This window comes from Choloepus didactylus, chromosome 18 (assembly GCF_015220235.1).
Source record: "Choloepus didactylus isolate mChoDid1 chromosome 18, mChoDid1.pri, whole genome shotgun sequence".
Classification (NCBI taxonomy): Eukaryota; Metazoa; Chordata; class Mammalia; order Pilosa; family Megalonychidae; genus Choloepus; species Choloepus didactylus.
Window position 1 is genome coordinate 20731081 of NC_051324.1, and position 19669 is coordinate 20750749.

The 19669-nt window shown below is 41.2% G+C and overlaps 1 protein-coding gene across 2 annotated transcripts in view; it reads left to right on the forward strand.

The window, feature by feature from the left end:
• The window catches only part of SMG6 (SMG6 nonsense mediated mRNA decay factor), a 226197-nt gene that overhangs the window by 54928 nt on the left and 151600 nt on the right, over positions 1-19669 (forward strand). For both annotated transcript variants that reach the window (XM_037809231.1, XM_037809232.1), the window contains exon 10: positions 1179-1324. In XM_037809231.1, the coding sequence (XP_037665159.1) occupies positions 1179-1324 (146 nt within the window). The remainder of the gene's footprint in view (positions 1-1178; positions 1325-19669) is intronic.

Consider the following 19669-nt stretch of genomic DNA (forward strand, 5'->3'; position numbering starts at 1 on the left):
CTCAATGAGGAAAGGACCAAGCTGCTGGTGAAACTAGAAGCACCTTTCTCTAGATTTTGATGAAACTGTTTCATATCTTTTGAGAAGGTTCCTTTCTCTAAGGCTTTCCAGAACCTATTTATTAATCTAGTTCACAGCTCTTCTCGACCCTGGAACCTCCCCCCGCAATGTACCATAAGCAGTTTGTTTGTTTGAGGTGGGTATGGATAAAAGATACTTTGCTGACCACAAATTGTTGAATTGTTAAGTATGGTCCTAAGGCCCTTATGCCTGGTTTCTCTCTCTAGCACCAGGTTTGAATTTGCTTTTTATTTCTGAGGGCTTCAGCTGTGGTTTGTGCCTGTTGCCAAAGGAGCTCCAGGCATGCACCACTGTTTGGAACTGGTGGCCACACTTGGCAAGCAGTGGTTTGAATGACCTCTCCTTAGGAGCCCTAGGTCACTGGCTGGATTTCTGCCTCCTTACATTACAGGCTCTTCCTGTATTGGGAGTGGCACTTGGCCAGGGCATTATATTTCCACTGGCCTGAAAACATACAGACCCTGATGAGCAGAGGCTTGTATGAGGGAGAAAGATAGAAACACAGGAAAGACTAAAACAGATCATTGGGGCCCTAGGTCTAGGGATTCTTCAAGGGGAAATTTGGGGTCTTTAGTAGGAGCAATTAGTATGACAGTACCTAAGAAGACAGCAATAGAACTATGTTGATTCAAATCTGGAAGCACAAGTAAATAATCTAGATATATGTAACTAGATATATGTAACTCTTTTTTTATAGAATACAGCTTTTTAATTTTATACTAGAGTTTGGAGAATATGTAGGTCATAGAGTTTAAAGGAAATTTGTTCTCTATTTAGAAAAAATCGTTTGTTTCAGAGAGAAAGTTTGATATTAGCTTGGATCCAGTTATCTATCACCAGGGGTTAGGAAATAGCACACCAAAACATAATTTCTCATATAGTGATTTATCCAAGAACTGAGTTGTTTCCATCTCCAAACTCTGAACCCTTTATTTTTTTCCTCTTTGTTCAAAATCGCAGGATACCAGAAAGATATTTCAAAGTAGCAAAGAAACATCCTAGATGTTAGTTATCTGCTTTCCAAGAGTGTGTGTGTGTCTGTGAGCAGTAAGTGCTCTTGGGGATGTGCCTCACTGATGGGCTAACTGTATCTGCAGGATGGAGACATTCCCTGCCGTGACTGAGAAGGTCCTCCAGGAGTTCCAGGTTTTACTGCAGCACAGCCCCTCTCCTATCGGAAGTACCCGCATGCTGCAGCTTATGACCATCAACATGTTTGCTGTGCACAACTCCCAGCTGAAAGGTAAGGAGCATCCAGTTTTTAAATTTAGACAGAGATTACTCTAGCTTCTTTTCCTGTGTTATCACACACTATCCTCCCCCCCCACACACGCACACACATACACTACCTTTCCTACCATTGCCTCTCAGATCTTTAATTTACTCTGTGAAATCTATGTGAATCTCTAGTGTTTGGGTGGGAGAAAAGGAGAGAATCATGGGTACGGAGCTTAATTTGCAAGCCCAGAGATGCTGTTGCACATCTGGCCATGCTAAAGGCAACAGCAAGGCCTCTTGGAGACTGCAGACCCAGAGTCCCTCCCAGGGGAGAGGCATTGCTGAAATGTTTCACTGCAGAGACCATACGCTTGGCAGGGATTGGGAATAGCTGTTTCTGGGCTCATGTACCCTGTTTGTTCAATATGGAAAAGTCTAGTTCCCTATGGGATATCCCTTGTGGGAGTCTGCCAAGGAGTAAGAACAGAGAATTGATGAGCTTTGGTGACTCAAATCTGGAAGCACAAAAACCACCAGGCCCAGAATTTGGCTGGTATACTAGTGTGCATTCTGAAATGCTTTTCTGAACACTCTGTTTTTTGGGGAAGGGAGGGGGACTGATTGGCAGGACTGTTCTGATGACCAGGTCAGAGTTGAAGGATGTTACCAGGATCCCTTTTCTTCCCTCCACCCCACCTCAGTAAGGATTATGTGGTTTGACTTGAAGATATGTGGTATGGGGGTGACATTATTTTGTGTGTTTGTTTGCAAGGGAGATTTGGCTCTGCTGCCAAGGAATCATTTCAGAGCACTGACAGCAAGTGTTTGTTTGGTCTCAGGGCTGAAAGATTATTATCTGAAATCCCAGGAAGTGGGAATTGCCCCGTGGAGACTCTGTTGTAAAACAGATCTGGCGTTTCTGGACAGAGTGTAGCTAGTTCTCTTGTTGCACCTTTTCTTAGTGCTTTCTCTTGCCCTGAAGTTGATGTGTTTCCCTTCCCATTTGTATTTGGGGGTTATGCTTCAGCTTGCTTCTGATGGGGGAGTTTCTTCCCTGATGAGTGGATATGCCACACTTTTCCTTAGAACTTGGCTCCTCCTGGGACTCTGCAAAGTCTGCCTGCGCTTTCAACCATGTTTGAATCCTAGAGGTGATTTTCTCCTCTAATGCTGCCTGCTGCAGCATTTAAAATTCCCAGCAGAAGGCAAAATGTAGAGGCTTAGGTGCCTTTTTGAACTTGGCTAATTATTCCTGGGATGGCTATTTATTTAAGCAGCTCTGAGGAAGCATGGAGTCCTGAGGGGCAGTGGTGGTTTCCAGGAAGGAGGAAATAAAGTTTGTAAAATGCTGACCTGGTGAGGCTGTGAAGTCCAAAAGGGAGGGAGATTGATTCCTTCATAGTTACTCTGCTAGTTCTGCTGCAAAGTGGGAAGCTCACCGGACTCAGGAAACAGAGGCCTCCTGAGGTGCCCTCCCATTCATTTTACTGCCTCCCACTAAAAAACAACCCACAGAGTTCAGTGAGCCGCCTGTCACATAGCTGCAGCCTCTGCCAAGGTATTGTTCCAACATCAAGTGACCTGTGGCCTCTGTAGGTGTGAATGTGAAGGACCTGCAGCTCTTGCCTGTGAAGCATCTGTTGTCAGCAACTTCTGCTCCATGAAAAGGAATACATTGGTCTTTTCATAGGCCACCAGTGAGTCCTTTCCTCATAGCTATTGTTAAATACACATTAAGAAGATATGGGTAAAAGGAAGGTGAGATGGTGAGAACAGAGAAAGGAGGAAATAGGTAGTTACCCTCCTTGAGGCCAAGGCACTTTTTCTAGGACTCTTTTCCATGGTTGGGCATAATGAGGATCCTCTAGCTAGGAAGGACATGTAAGAGCTTATACTTGAGACCCTGCTGCTTCTTTCTGGTCTTGTCCTGACTCTCACCTCCATGAGCCAGCTGTGCTAAGAGGAGTACGAGCTGAGGTGGTCAGAGGCTCCTAGGGTGTTTCAGGGAAAAAAACAGCCCGGGCCACAGGATGTAACACTCAGCTAGGACAGAGAGCTCTGTGGACGTGCTGCCAAGTACCCGGTGTGCAGCTGAGGCGGCTGTTCCAGAACCCACTGTGTGGGCTGCCATTGGGAGAGGGGTAAGCAGAGCACTCAGCAGGGCTGGCTGGTGGGAAGATGCACTTTTCCATTTCCCAGCACATGAGTCATCTTCTCTGGGCCCCTGTGCTGTGCTTGCACGGACAGTGGCAAGAAGCGGGTGTTGTGGCTGAGTAGCAGCATCTGTGCCGGGGGTGGAGAGGGAAGGGGGTTGAGGAGAGGGTAAAGATTTAAATCCTTCAGTAATCAGCAGCAGTTTGAATCACAATTTTATGAGTAAGGAAGTGATAAATCAGCCCTAAGTGTTCAGCCCCCCAAGTCCAGTGAGCCATTGCCCTTCTAGAGACTTCCCTGCAGGCCAGTCTGCCTGCTATCAGAGTCACCACCCAGCCATGGGTCCCTGGCTGTCTGAAACCAGGAAGCAAGTGCCTCCTGCTGCCTGGCCCTCCCAGGTGTTTGGTGTCTGTGGTGATTTGGCAGCCACTGCAAACTAGAGAACATCTGGGCCATCATTTTTCATTCCATTCCTTCTTGGACATGTCCTTCTGGGTGGGTGTTTGCATATGTCAGTTCTTGGACTCTGTGGAGAAGGAGCCTTCCAGCCTGGAGCAGAGGTGATCGTGTGGCCTACAAGGAATCTGGATTCTCTTAATCAGTGCCTAGGCCTTCCCATGGGTATGATGCCTAAGAGGGGTATGATTTGGAGAGCAATAGGGGAGTCCTTACTAAAAAGTGTGCTTTGCTGATGCCTCTAATGCATATATATGTATTAAGTACTAGCCTTATGTAAGTACCCTGTTTTCAAAATACTGACAGGGATGGGAATATTGTTAGTAACACTTCAGTGTGACTACTTTTCAAATGTGCTTTCCTTGCAGTCAGGAGAGACAAAGAGCTGTTGAAAAGCTTTGGACACCTCAGAAGGCAAAAAGGAGGAAAAGGCTTAGATGGGAGTGAGAGAAAGGCACGTTCTCTTTTTTCCTAGGTTATGGTTTTTCCTGGAATCAACCCTGCCCAGAGGCAGAGGTTGTGAGGCTAGATGTGCCCTCCCCTATTCCCAGATTTGCCCATGGGGGAAAAGTTGAGTTATACCACATCATTTAGCCAACTAAACTTTCAGATCTCAGCAGTGATCTTAAAAATCATTGGTTCAGGCTATTGGTAGGGAAATCTTTATCTCCTCCTCTCATAATGGGCTTTATTGAAAATCCTACTTCAGTGGTACTACTGATAGTCTAGAATTCTAATATGCTACCCTGAGATGGTTGGGGACCAATAAATTTGAGAGACAGGACAAGGGATGTTTGAAGGCCCTCGCACAGTGTCTGGTATTTATTAGGCACTCAGTAAGTATTTGTTGAACGCATAGATGAGGAAAGCCACAGTTCTGGGCAAGCCAGCTCTCAGTGAGTAGTGTGTTCCTTACCTGGCCACTGTCCAGAGCTGTCCTGTAGCGGGTGGTGGCGAGATAGGTGGTTCCCAGAATGATGTCACAATTGGTAATCTCTCTAAGGCATTCCCGAGTCTGAAGGGAGAAATGGGGCCTTCTCCATGTGGCTCAGCATTTAACACTTCAGTAGCCATCGGATTGGCTGACATGATGCTGTAGGGTAAGCTGTTGATCTAAACCACAAGCACTCCAAGAATTTTAATTTTTAAAAAATTCTGTAATTTAAGAAAATAAAACTCGAGTTTCTTGAAGAGGAATAATTGAAGCAACATTTGTGGTAGGGCATCACTGAAACCCCATTGCATCCCCCATCTGTGCCCAATTTACTCCAATCTTGTTCCCCCCCCTTCTTTCTCCCCCTGCCCCCTCCCCCCAACCTCTTTTTAGAAATATGTTTTGTAATTCCTGGAATCAAAACCATCTCAGGCACACACTGTTTTATTTTACTGTATTATTGGATTATACTTCCTATAAATCATTGGTTGTTATTCATTGGCCACCACTGGAATAACTTCCCTTTTCTGTGTCCTGGCCCCCTTCTCTTTTCCTCCTCTTTTTCCTCTTCTACCAGTTCGTAGTCAGAGCAGGCCTCCATTTCAGCCCTGCAAAACAGCCATGGTGACAGCAAGAGGGCACCCAAGAGACACTTCTTGCTTGTGCCGTTGGTGCTCCCTACTCTGGAAGTATTTGGGGGCTGAGATTGAGGTAGGACTGGGGCTAGACTGGCATTCCTTTTATTATCTTTTATGTTTGATTTTCATGGTCTGTTAGTAATTCTAAATTGCAGGAGGTAGAGGGAGTGTCACTTGGGAGTCTCCAGAGGGATAGAGAACCACAGCTGTCTGTTCATGACTGTTAGAACCTAACCCAGAGGTATGGGATGCCTGATCCTATGTGGGGACCTCACACCTTCGTGCCATTGTAGTGTATGGAAGTTAGCTCTGGCTGAGAAGCTGAGCTCACAACCAGAATTTCTTTGTCTCCCAGCATACAGCAACCTCAGAGACCTTCAGAAAAGCAGTTTGCTCCTCTGTGATGATTCACTTCTGTCTGAGTCTCTTACTCAAGTAGAATGTATGAAGTGTCTAATCCTCTGCTTGTCAGAACAGTTGTACAGGAAATCCACCTTTCATAAGGGGTTAGGCTTGAGTTTAGCTGTATAAATTGTCCCTCTCATTCCTCCTTCTATAACTTTAGCGCTATAGTCTTTGGGCCATGTTAGATTTCTGCAGGTAATCAGTGCTGCCTGACCTTCATTCTCAGGGCTGCCATTTTAGAGTAAATGTTTATTAGCAAAGAGGGAGCCAGCCTGGTCAACAAATTTTGTGAGAAACAGATCCTAAGGTCGGACTAGGCTATCTCTTTGGAAGGCACACCAGAGGAGGAGGCATCCTTAAGCTATGCCCTGTATCCCTGTGGGGGAGATAGAGCTATCAACAGGCTGCTTGGTGCACACTTCTTCCCTCCGCAATCTCTGCCTATGGATCTGCCTGAAGTTTCCTGGAAAAGCAGAAAAAGTTAATGTTGAGGGACCTACCTATCTTCCCAACTCTCAGTTCCAGGGTCTCTGTTTTCAGAATGACTCTGTTACTTGAGGCTGGGGGAGGAAAAGCTGTTATGGAAAGGTAAAGAAATGAGAAAGTTCAGATATGTCAGTAAAATTAAGCCTTTTACGTTGGTTGAAGAAATGGTCTCTGTTTTTACCCCAAGATGTCGGGATTGTAGTTTGGTCCATGACTGCTTTGGCGTGGCGTGTGGCAGTGTAGTATCCATCATTGTCCAGTGGTTAATGTGGGCTGTAGACCTCATCTCTCTTGCCTTTTCATAGCTGCTAAGTTTGATTTTTTTCTTGCCCCAAAATGGACTTATTCTGAAGGAGAGACATTGTTTGGGAGAATGTTTGTAGCAGAATTCTCAGCTACCTTTTTCAAGCCCTTTTTAAGTTTTTCCTGAGGAGTAGAATTTAAATTGTAGCTTGCAGGGAGGTCAGGTCAGATAGGTACTGTTTGTTACATTCACAGGGAATGGAGATGTGTTCTCCGAGGAAAGAAGTTAAGTTGCACTTCGGACCCTAAGCAACTAAATGTTGGTCTAGGGAAATATTGTAGCTTTCAGGGGTCATAGCCAATAATGACAGCAACAACAGCAACAGCACTGTGATGTTACCGTAAGACACTTTATAGTTTCTGCATATGGATTCTCATTTGATTCTCACATCAGCCCTCTGAGACAGGCAAGAGAAATATTTTGTGTCCTATTTTATAAGTGAGGAGAAATGTATCAGAAAGGTTAAGTAACTTGTGCAGTATTACACAGCTAGTAAATTAAACCCAGGTTTAACTGTCCTGCCTTCTATATCAGAAGATAGAAAGCCCTCTCTGGACTTGATTGAGACAGCTAGAAAATGTAAGGAATTTTTCTCCCAATGTGAGTAGTCTGCTCTTTGAAGAGAAAACTGATCCATGAATCTGACCTGAGGCTGGAAGAGGAACAGAAGTAGAGATAAGGGAATCAGGGGAGTCATTGCTCTCCCAGTTGCTTGAGACTCAGGTGGGACGACAGGTAATAGGCTGGCAGAAGGATATAGTTTGGGCAGATCAAGGCTCTCTAGGGTGACCATGTTTACTTATCATGGGTAGGGGAGAATGGCCCTCTTGCAATGGGGAAAGCCTTATTCATGACCAGTTGGTAAAAGAAGTGTTCAGTCTTTCTCTTGGTTTGGGATATAGAGTGTCTCTTTAGGAACACTGTTACTTATTTTCACTACCGTTTCTAGTTTCTCTCTTGCTTTTAAAAAAGCGGCTTTTCACATGCCACTCTTATAAGAGGTTGTGATTTTTTGACTTGGGGACAAGGGTGGATATATCATTCATACAGAAAAGAGTATGAAAGTATAAAATATTTGAAAGAATGATAGAGAATAACATGTAACCACCACCCAGGTTAAGAAATAAAATATTGTCAGTATCCCAGAAGCTCCCCTTTGTAGTTCCCATCCTCTTCACTACAGGGAACTACAGAATGACCTGTGGAATTCATTCTCTTCGTTTTCTTTATAGTGTTATCTAAGTATCCATCCCTAAAGAAAACATAGTTTAGTTTTGCTTGAGTATAAATGGATTCGTAATAATCATAGATTTCTTTCTGGCTTCTTTGTTCCATGTAATGTTTGTGAAATCGGTCCATGCTGATATGTGTAGTAGTAGTTCATTCATTTTCATTACTATAATACTACATTTTATTCATTTAATTACAGTTTATCCATTCTCCTGTTGATGGGCATTTGGGTTGTTTCTAATTTGGGGCTACTATGAATAAAGTTGCCATAACCATTTGTGTACAAGTCTTTTTGTGGACATGTGTTTTCTTTTCTAGTGGGTAAATACCTAGAAAAAGATTTTTGGGTTCTATGGTAACTGAATGTTTAACTTGTAAGGAAGCGCTGAAGTTTTGTACAGTGGTTGTACCACTGTTGTACCTCCAGCAGTGTATGCAAGTTCCAGTTTCTTTACATCCTCTTGAACATTTGGTATTGTCGGTCTTTTTCATTTTAGCTTTTCTAATGGATGCATAGCGCTATTCCATTTTGGTTTTAATTTGCATTTCCCTAATGACTAAGGATGCTGAATGACTTTCATGAGTTTACTTGCCATTTGTATCTTTTCTTTGGTAAGTGTCTGTTCAGATCTTTTGCCTTCCCCACCCTTTTTTAATCGAGTTGTTTGTCTTTATTTTTAAGTTGACACATTCTTTATATAATCTGGATATTAGTCCCTCATCAGGTATATGTTTTGTAAGTATTTTCTCCCACCACTTAACACTTTCCAGCCTGTTCTGTTTTCTTTTTTTTTTTTTCCCTCCTTTCTTACCTTCTTCTGGATGTATTTTTTTTCCATTCCATTTCCTCAGTCCCCCACCTCTCCCTCCCATACCAATTTCCTTTCTTTTTAATGGTTACCCTAAAAATTACAACATGGATATTTACCTTGCAGAAAGTCAAAAGTTAATCAACATTTTTACTTTCCTCCTAAACAATAGAGGGACCATAGAACATTTAAATTCTATTCATTGTTTTATCAATTTTTATATTAGGGTTGTCAGGTATTTTAGTTCTTTTTTACTTTAAACCCTACAAGACAAATTATTATTGTTTTTATTTTTGTTTTATTTACAATATTATTATTTTGTTCTTAAATGTTTGTTTAGACTTATCCATATATTTACTACTTTTTTTCTCATCATTCCTTTTTGTATTTCATATACTTCACCTGGATCATTTGCTTTCTGCCTGAAATATATTCTTTTAGAATTTACTTTGTAAAGTTCTTTTGATGGCAAGCTTGCTCAGTTTTTATTTAACTAAAAAAGGCCTTTATTTTGCTGATATTCCTAAAAGATCTATATTCACTAGTAATGGAATCCTAGGTTAACACTTATTTTCCTTTGGCCCATTTAAGGTATTACCCTATCTTTGGGCTTCCACTGTTGCTGAGTAAAAGTCAGCTATCAGTCTAATTTGTTTCTCCTTTAAAAGTAATCTATCCTTTCTCTCTGGGTGCTTTCCAGATCTTTCTTTATCTTTTATTTTCTGCATTTTTAGTGATTTGTTTAGGTTTGGATTTATTTTTATTTTTCCTGCAGTTTGTTGGGATTCATGTATCTATAAATTGATGGTTTTCATCAGTTTTGAAATTTTTTTGCACTATTTTTCAAGTACTGCCTCTGTCCACACTTTCTTTTCTCCTTCTGTAACTCTGATTAGACATTGTTAGACCATACTCTGTCATTGATGTTTAAACCTCCTGTCTATTGTTTTTCTCTCTTTGTGTGCTACATTACAGATAATTTCTTTAGTTCTGTCTTTCAGTTCCCTGAATCTTTTCTTAGCTATAGCTAATCTGCTGTTAATATGCCCCACTGAGGTTTTTATGTCAATTATTATGTACTTTTATTTCCACATATTTTATCTTTTCAGATCTGTTCTGACTTTATTTATAGTTTTTTGTTCTCTGAATGTATTTTTGAGCTTGTCTTTTATGTCTTTAAAATATATTAAATATGACTGTTTAAGAGACTCCATAGGCCCAGGGTGAGGGGGAAACAAAAAAAAAGGAGACTCCATAATCTGAAGTGATCCTTGTAAGGCAGTTCCTGCTGTTTCTCGCTCATGTGCCTTGTTTCCTTTGTTTTTATTTTTATTGTGATCTGCTCATTTTCATTGAGATTTGATTAATAGGAAATCTTTGAGACCTTGGATGAAGGTGGGCTCCTCCAGAGAGGGATGTAAGTTTGTTTTTTTCCACAGCCGGTGTATTACCAGTCTATATTAAATCATTCTAAATTAAAATATCTGCTTGAGGGTTTTCAGACCACTCAGGTAATGTGAATTCAGGCTGGAAACCCTTGTGAGGCTAGTGTATAGTCCAAATTTTCAATGCAATTTTTTTTTCTTCCAATAAGCCCCAACATTTGAGATAATCAGTTTTCCAGCAGTCTTCTCAAGGGGTTAGGTGGTTCTTTATGATTCACTCTTATGCATTGGGTGTACCGTGTGGGATCCTAGCTTTATGGCAGAGATATTGGGTTTCTTTTTGTCTGTACCCATGAAGCTTTGAGAACCAAAGCTCAAGTTGATCAGGTGTCAGATGTTCTTAGGATAAAGATTGGCTATATGGCCACACCTACTTCTCTGGGTTTCAGTCTTCACTCAGTCCCTGACCAGAGTATTCCTTTATTTACTAGTTCATCAATATTTTTAAAAGATTTTTAAAAATATTTTCCCCAGGATTTTTAGTAGTTTCATTGAGAGGTTGAATCTAGGTACCAGGACTGCCCACCTTATTACCATTGGAAATACCATGATTGCATTTTTATTTTTACCATCAGACTCAATTATTTTTTAAATTGCTGCCTGTGAGCAGTGTGACTGGGATCCCCATATCCAGGTAGCAAGGGGCATGTAGGTTGCTCTTCCAAAGAGTCGTTCCTTTTCCAGCTCCTGCACACTCAACAACCTTTTCTTGTGGCAGATGGTGTAATTGGGCGTACATTTTTTTTATTTGTCCAAGAGATGTTCAAAGTATAGGCCAAGGGCTAATTGGGTGGGGAAGAAAGGTAAAAGGAATGAGGAGGACGGCCTACAGCTAAAGAGATAGAAGCCATTTATTGCCAAAAGGGTGTGAGCAAGCGATCTGGAAAAGAGTGCTCTCTTGTTTCAGCTACATTACACTACATATCTGGTGAACCCTGTTGGCCCATAAAATCCTTTCCATTAGTCAGGGTGCACTGTCCTTTTGTTCTTGGCTAGTGCTGTTTTTAGAGTTGTTTGGTTTGCTTGTGTGTCTCAGTTTCTTTTTGAGAAGTCAGATTATCATATATTTAGGGATTTATTTACTGTAATTGGAGTTTTCTGGCTTCTTTAGTCACTTCTTCTGATACAAGACTCCTAACATGAAGCTTATGTTCAGAAAATGCCCGTGTGATCCCTTGCCCCAAGTGCCAACAGCAGATGCAGCAATTGACACGCTGCAGGGAATTTCCAACTGCTGGGCAGGTTTCTGAAATCCAGACACGTGCTGTTCACACTTTGGCTTCTGAAGCAAGGATCAGCGGCTGAAAGAAGGGAGGGGCTGGCAGGGGACTGGAGGAAGAAAGATCTTATAACGCCTGCCCAGAGCTTAAGGCTGCGTCAGCTTTCTTCATTTCTTCTCCAGCTGGCGTTGGCAGGGTAGAGTAAATCACTGTAGAGTGCTTATGAGCTGAACTCACTGGGGGCTTCTTTGAGGCACACCTGTGACGTCACCCTGCTATCACTGCCTGTTCTGTATAACCTCTTTTCTCCTCTCCCCTGATAGAGGGTGATGCCCAGAACTCATGTCAGGGCAATGAGAGGAGGGAAATGTTTGGTAATCATTCTTTTAAGATGCCTGCTAAGGACACAGTTAATGGTTTAGTGGGCCATTGATCCATTCTTCAAGATTCTTCATTGGAAGAGAAAACCCTCTTCGCAAACATAGCCTTAAAACTCTTGGTGGATAAAACTTCTTTTTAAACACTGAGGAAAAAGACAATCCAGAAAGACTTGAACCTCCTTAGTGGTCACCCACGTGTCATGTGTTTGCCCCTCTTCCCTCCTGTAACTCACGCAACCTGGTTACTGTCTATATACAGCAGTCACGTTGATTATTTTTAAAACATCAGATCATGTCACTTCTCTGTTCAAAATCCTCCACCAGCTTCCTATTTTACTGAGTTAAAGCCACAGTGTTTACCCCACCCCTCACCCCCACCCCTCCCTTGCCTCTCTCTCAGACCTCTTTCACTAATGCTCACCCCTGGTTTACTTATTGTTTTAGCCACACTGACCTTCTTGCAGGTCCTCTGATAAGCCAGGGACACTCCCACCTTGGGGCCTTTGCATTGTGTTTGCTCTGCTTGGAACAGTCTGCTTCAGCTATCTCTGTGGCTGAATCTCCCACCTCCTTTAAGTCTTTGCTTAAATGTTACTTCCAGGAAATCTACTCTGGCTATCCTATTTAACACTGCTACTTCTTACCCCATTCTGCACTCCTATCACGCCTATCCTGTTTTACCTTTTGTTTTTTCATAATACTTATTTTCTAAATACCAGATAAGTTATTTATTATGCTTGTATATACTGTTTTTCTACTCCTCCTCTGCAAGAATGCAAGCTCCCTGCAGGCAGGGCTTTTTGACCTGTTTTATTCACTGATGTATCATGACCATCTAGAACAGTTCCTGGCAGGTTGTAAGTTTGTGATAAATATGTATTGAATTAAGTTCAAGTCAAAGAATAGAGTTTGTCAGCAGGTCAGTCTAGGCAATGGAGATTGAATGACCAGGTCAGGAGCATCTGTTATCTGGGTCATTGCTTATAATCTTACTGTCGTTCCTTGTTTGGTTTTTTTTTATAAGGTTACTTTTCTGAAAATGTAATTTCCAAATGCATATGTTGCATCTGGCATTAAATTAAAATGCCTTAGGTATGTCTTTAGTATTTACTGTTAATTCTGGAGTTGATAGCTTGGGGCTAGGAAAGTAAACTTTCTTTGAGAACAGGATAAGTTCTGTCCTTTCTGAGCTCCTAAATCTTTCAGTTTTTTGCCCTCTGTCCTTTCTTCTTGCCCAGAAATATGCTTTTATTTCTTCTTCTTACTCATTTAACACTTTACTGGAGCTTACTGGAGCTGCTCTGTCCTATTTATGTAAACCAGATAATTTTTTTTAAAAGATTTAACATTTTGGGTTTTGTTGAGAGTGCTGAAAAATAAAAGAAAAAAAAAAAAAAACCACCTGTAAATCAAATTTCCAGCAATGGCCTTCTTTCCTATATGTATGTATAAATATTTAAGTTTCTTTTACACAGTTGAAATGATATTGAGTATAAAATGTTTGATCCTGCTATTTTCACTATTATAAGTATTCCGAGTATTAAAAATTCTTTAACCATAATTCTAAATAGCTGAATAATGTTCTCATGTGAATATGCTAATATTCATTTGTCATTACTCTGGGCATTTTCCCCCTAATTTTCTAGTAATATAAATAATGCTGAAATTAACATCTTTGTACATAAAACCTTTGCATTTCATATTGGTTTATTAGAATATATTTTTAGAAGCTCATTTGCTGGGTTAAAGGGTTTGAAGTCTTTTCATGCTTTTGATACATGGTGCCAGATTGCTTTCTTAAGAAGTGTACCACCTTACATTATCTTCTCAGCTGTGTTTGAGAATACCCAGCTACCTCCCACCATCTTGCAAGCATTGCATACTATTAATGTTTTGTAGTTCTTGGCACAAAGTAAGCATTCATATACTTGTTGAATAAATGATAGGAGAAAACCTATCTTGTTCTAAATTGCATTTCTCTGATTACTGTTGAGAATGGACATTTTTTTCTACTTTTATTAACCAGTTTACAGTTCTCTGTAGTTTTGTTCTCTGCTCATTTTTCTGTTCCAGCCTATTATCAATTCTTATCAACTTATTGGAGTTTTTCAGATAGTAAAGATAGTAAATCCTCGCTATAATCATTGGTAATTTCCCTGTTTATATTTGTTTTGTTTTGGTTTTTTTTTTTTTGCTTCTGTTTTTTAAGGTACTGAAATTTTAAAATTTTATTTAGTTAAATATGTCATTCTTTTCCTTTGTGATTTATTCCATTGCTTTTAAGTTTACAAACTAGCTCTGCAAATACATCTTCATTTCCATCAATTGGAGGGAATTCTAGGACCATTTGGTAGGTACTTTCATCCAGTTGGTAAGAGAGATGATAAACTTCCTTCTCCCTGCTTAATTAAATAATACAGCACCATGTTGTGTGGGTGGATCTTTTGCATCAGATATATAAGTTCCCAACGAGTAGTTTATTTTTATACATTACTTTTAGTGAGGTAAGGTTGGAGTCATCGTGGACTGCATTGTCAGAGTCAGACTTTCTACCTCTTCTAAGGTGAAACTTTCTAGCTGGGACTGGCTTAAGCTTGGAAGGTTAGCATGGGCAGCAGTCATGTTGTCTTGCCATTTCAGGGAGGCAAGAATATGGTTGCCCTTTGCAGCTGTCCTTTTTTTCACTAATGAATGATTCATCTGTGTTGTAACAGAATGTTATGGGAGAAAGGCTTCTTTACTTTAAAGTAAAAGCTCTTGGATTAAGCCATCTATTGAGCTGAACACCAAGGGTTCTTGCTGGTGAGGGCCTACAAAGCTCCCACCCCCACCCCTAAGGAATCATCCTCAGCCAGACATTTGCATCTAGCTGTTTCACATAATATCTTAAGGCCCTTTTCATTGGCGAGTCTTCTGCTTTGGGAGCGTTGTGGAAGGTGTGTTAAGGGCAGCATTTCTGCTGACTGTGTAATGACTCAGCGCACCTGGCTATTTTGGGCTCAGGGTGATGTGCAGGAGGAGGGTAGAGAGTAATGAGATGTTTTTGAAATTTTTTTACTTTAAAGAACCCAGAGAGGTGTAGGGTGGAACAGACATAACCTGCTGGGCTTGGTGAGTCAGGCAATGACTTTTCTGTTCTTTAAGTGGTTGACTCTTGTGGGAGAGAGAGAGAACTGCCAAAAACGTGATCTCTCCCTTCTCTGAAAGCCATGTGGCCTCATGGTTATGAGCATTGCAATTGATCACATTTGTAAAATATAATATGTATCATATATATATGCATTTAAAAAGACTGATGGATATACTTCAAACTGTGATTCTCTAGGATGGTAGAATTATGGGTGTTTTAAATTTTCTTGTTTTGTTTCTCTGTATTTTTGTAGTTTTCTGTAATGATCACAAAACTTGTAATAAAAAGGTATTTTTAAAAATTATAATATAAAAATAAATAATTTTAAGTTAGATAAAACTAGGTTCTAATTGTGATTGTGTTATTTACTTGCTGTGTCATACAAATAACCACCTCTAAATCTGTTTTTTACATCTAGTACCTCTCATATGGTAGACTTTTAATAAATGTTTGTTGAATTAAACCTGCCCACCATAGTATACTTGCCGCTGATTGCCAGTATTTCTCTCCTTCCCTTAAGGGAAGATTCTGTTGTCTCTTGAACCTGAATTTCAAAAGAAGCAACTTTGGTTTTGAGGGCCCTGTTTTGTTTTGTTTCGTTTCAGTTTGTTTTGACATTGTGATTCTCCTCTCTTTTTTCATTCCAGAAGAACCAACAGCCTTATAGATCAATTAGAGATTATTCAGCTGTTCTTGAAAATGCAATTATTTTATTTCATAAAATGCATAGATCCCTCAAGTTGAGCACATACTCTGTGAGGAAAAGATACTGTATATTTTATCATATCCCTAACAGTGTTTAGCAAAGTTGATTTCAAAATTAGGTACTTAGTTACTGCTGATTGATTGATTTATTTACCAGACGTGTATGAGACAAATTTAAGCATTTAAGAGGCTAGGCCTCCCTATAATTGTGCCTAAGAGCCTCCTCCCGAATGCCTCTTTGTTGCTCAGATGTGGCCCTCTCTCTCTAGCTAAGCCAACTTGAAAGGTGAAATCACTGATCTCCCCCCTATGTGGGATCAGACACCTAGGGGAGTGAATCTCCCTGGCAACGTGGAATATGACTCCCTGGGAGGAATGTAGACCTGGCATCGTGGGACGGAGAACATCTTCTTGACCAAAAGGGAGATATGAAAGGAAATGAAATAAGCTTCAGTGGCAGAGAGATTCCAAAAGGAGCTGAGAGGTCACTCTGGTGGGCACTCTTACGCACACTTTAGACAACCCTTTTTAGGTTCTAAAGAATTGGGGTAGCTGGTGGTGGATACCTGAAACTATCAAACTACAACCCAGAACCCATGAATCTCGAAGACAATTGTATAAAAATGTAGCTTATGAGGGTGACAATGGGATTGGGAAAACCATAAGGACCACACTCCACTTTGTCTAGTTTATGGATGGATGAGTAGAAAAATAGGGGAAGGAAACAAACAAACAGACAGACAAAGGTACCCAGTGTTCTTTTGTACTTCAATTGCTCTTTTTCACTTTAATTATTATTCTTGTTATTTTTGTGTGTGTGCTAATGAAGGTGTCAGGGATTGATTTAGGTGATGAATGTACAACTATTTAATGGTACTGTGAACAATCGAATGTACGATTTGTTTTGTATGACTGTGTGGTATGTGAATATATCTCAGTAAAATGAAGATAAAAAAAAGAGACTAACAGATTGTTAATTTTTAGAAAAAGTTAATGGCTTTCTTGTTGTCAAGTACTTGTGCCTGGTAAAATGCTAATGTATTGGAATTTCTTTTAAAAATTCTTTGAGACTGCCTTTATGCAGACCCCATGATGATAAAGTCCTCAGAATCCCTTTAAGGTGGTAATACTACCGTCTACCATCTGCTGCTTCAAGAAACAAGGATTAAAAATCTTCAGCCTAGTTTTTCCCTTTTTTCTTATCCCCAAACTATAGAGGCCTCTCTCTACCTGTGAAGATAGTAGAAATTCCTATAAATTAACTAATGCTCCTTAGCCCATGGATGCTTCCTTCCATGGAAGATGGGAGCAGCTCATTCAGCCATTGTAGTACCTGTCCTCAGAGTTTCAACCTTACTTGAGGCCCCTAAAGGCAAAAAGAGGCCTGTTAGAAGGGGTAGAAATACCACCACATATGTGTGCTATTTCTTTAAAAGAAAGTCAAGCGGAAGTGATGCTGTAGGGAACATCTGCACTTGGAGCTGAGTGGAGAGAGCGAGATGCGCTGCAGCTGGTGTAAGGCCCTGGCAGGCTGAGGAGCTGCTGTCTATTGGGGTTTACTTCTGTCTACATTGAAACATGGCTTGGAGGGGGTTGGTGGCCTGTTGCCAGCCTCAGTTAGCCTGCCCTTCTCTTTTCTCTTTCCTGCACCACCCTCCCCCCAAACTCCCCTCCCTCATGCTTTAAAGTCACATTTCCAGGCCAGACGTAGAATTAATCTCTGGGCACTTCATGTTGCTGGCAGCTGAAAGCAGGATGTGGGATCTTTTTTTTTTCTCTCTCTCTCTCTTTCTCTCTCTCTGGGTCTTGGCTGACTTTTTTACCTCTCGAAGAATTTGGAAGGCCGTGAGATACACCCCCCTCCCCAAGTACTGTGGAGTTTTTCAGCATGCTGATCACCCTGCTGCGGCTTCACCCTAATAGACTTCATATGTTGATGCAGTTGACATCAGTATCAAACTATTTTACATGTGATCTGGTGTATTTCCTGAGGAAATCTGCAAGATATTTATTAAGAACTAATAAAATAAACCTCTCTATGAGTTTTTAGGTAGTTTTCAATTTTTCATGTCTCTCTCGTTTCCTCTTATCAATGAGTTGCTATTTTCTCTCTCTACTCTGACCATTGCAAAAGGAAACACAAATAAATGTTTTAAACTGTTCCTGAAGGGACAGAGAGAGAATAGTTCTGCCATGATGTATCAGCCAGGGCTATATTTTTAGTGCAGCATTGTAGAAACTAAAAATATCCTGTTATAGTGGATCCTTTTTATAGGTCTGTGTGTGTGTGTGTGTGTGTGTGTGTGTGTGTGTGTGTGTGTGTTTATAATGTTGTACGCACAAGTGCCTTTGTGCATCTGCAGCCTCTCTTCCCATCACAGCTGGACTCCATTAGTCCTTGAAAATTAATGTAATCCTAGTTAAGAAAAAAATTAATTACTCTACCAGAGCTGCATTTTATCCAGAGCTAGTGTTAGCTCCCTAGCTGGCAGCTTACTTTGAGAGACTCCAGGGGCCCATGGAGTTGTGGCTTTGGTATCACAGCATGTGCTGCCATGTTATTCCCGTTGGAAGCATTCCTCAGTTCCTTAGGGTTAGACATGTGGCATGCAGAGAGTAACTTCAGACACCTTTGCCTTAGTGAAATACTGTATTTAAGTCTGGTCATTCCCAGAAGGAGTGTCCCTCCATAGTTTCTAACTCACCTGCCGTATCAGATTTTCTTATCAGGTTTCTTGACAAGAAAGATACTTTGGCAATAGTTGATTTTTAGTGTTCTCTGGAGGAGAAATAATGTTTAACAAAGTTCAAGAGACACAAGGGGTCTTCCTAAGCGAGAGCTACGTGAACAATTAAGAATGACAGTCACATTTTGCCCTTATTTCTTTAAAGTTTGGACTTTAAAAAGGTTTGTTTAATACACACCTTTTATTATAAATAAGTGTGTCAGTGCTGACTGCTGATTTCTGGTCAGTCGAGTGACGGGCTGACTGGCTCAGAGTGTGGGTAACATTCCCAGCTTTGTAATCAGTATTCTGGGATGAGGTGCAGGACACAGCCAAGAAGTTGCAATCTGCCGCACATTAATGATACAGTTCTTGTGCAATTCTTGCTTTTGTTGTTATTTTGCTTGATTTTGCTTGGGGGTGGGGGGCCGGATTGAGGGTGGAGGGATAGAGTGGGGTCTGTGGGAAGGATGGTTGGTTGTTTCCCTACTGGCCAGACTCTTCAGGCCCTCTGCTGACTGTCCAGGCAGGATCTATCTGTCTTGGACTACAGTTCTCTTTTTCTGCTGAGCTGGGGCGAGGGCAGGGTAGACTGTGTAACTCGTGACAGGCCTCCCGGAGTGCCATGATGGCACGAATCCTCATGATGTGCTTCAGAACAAAAACAGGGCTAGTGCCCTTTGGATTCTGTTTGGGCCTGGGCTCTGAGACTTGTTTCTGGACCTCGTGTTCTCTCCTGCTGGTGACTTTAGGTCCTCCCCCAGATCCTGTCCCCTTCATCCCCCAGCTGACAACTGCTTGAGCCCTCAGTTTCCTGTACTTGATCCCCAGGCAGTGTAGTTCAGTAAAAGTAGTAATTAGGCCTTTTACAAATTTATTTTATTAGTGAAGAGAGTTGGTCAGTAATTGGCTGTAATTCTAACACAGCCAGTTTGGAGATTAATAAAAATTTTAAAAAGAGCAGTTTTACCAGAGACAGTGGGCCTGTTATTCTGAGTTCTCAGCTGAGCCGAAATCAGAGCAGTGTGAGACCCATGGCGGACTGTACTGCTGGGAGGATGCAGAGCCACGTTCCTTGTTCTTACAGTCTGTGCAGTGCCCGTCCTTGAGGGTGTTTTACGCTGGCATTGGAAAAAAGGAAACCTTGTTTTCCAAGAACTCTGCTCTCTCTCAGCTTGATAAGCATTTAAAAATAAAAGCTGCACAATTGAAATTGGCAGTGCATCCTCATTCTTTTGTCTCTCTGTTTATTTTTTTCCCTCATCCCTCAACATGTGTGCTACAGCCCATGGTTATTACACCCTCAAGAATGATGGCCTGGAACTCGGCAAACTTGCACCAAGGTCTG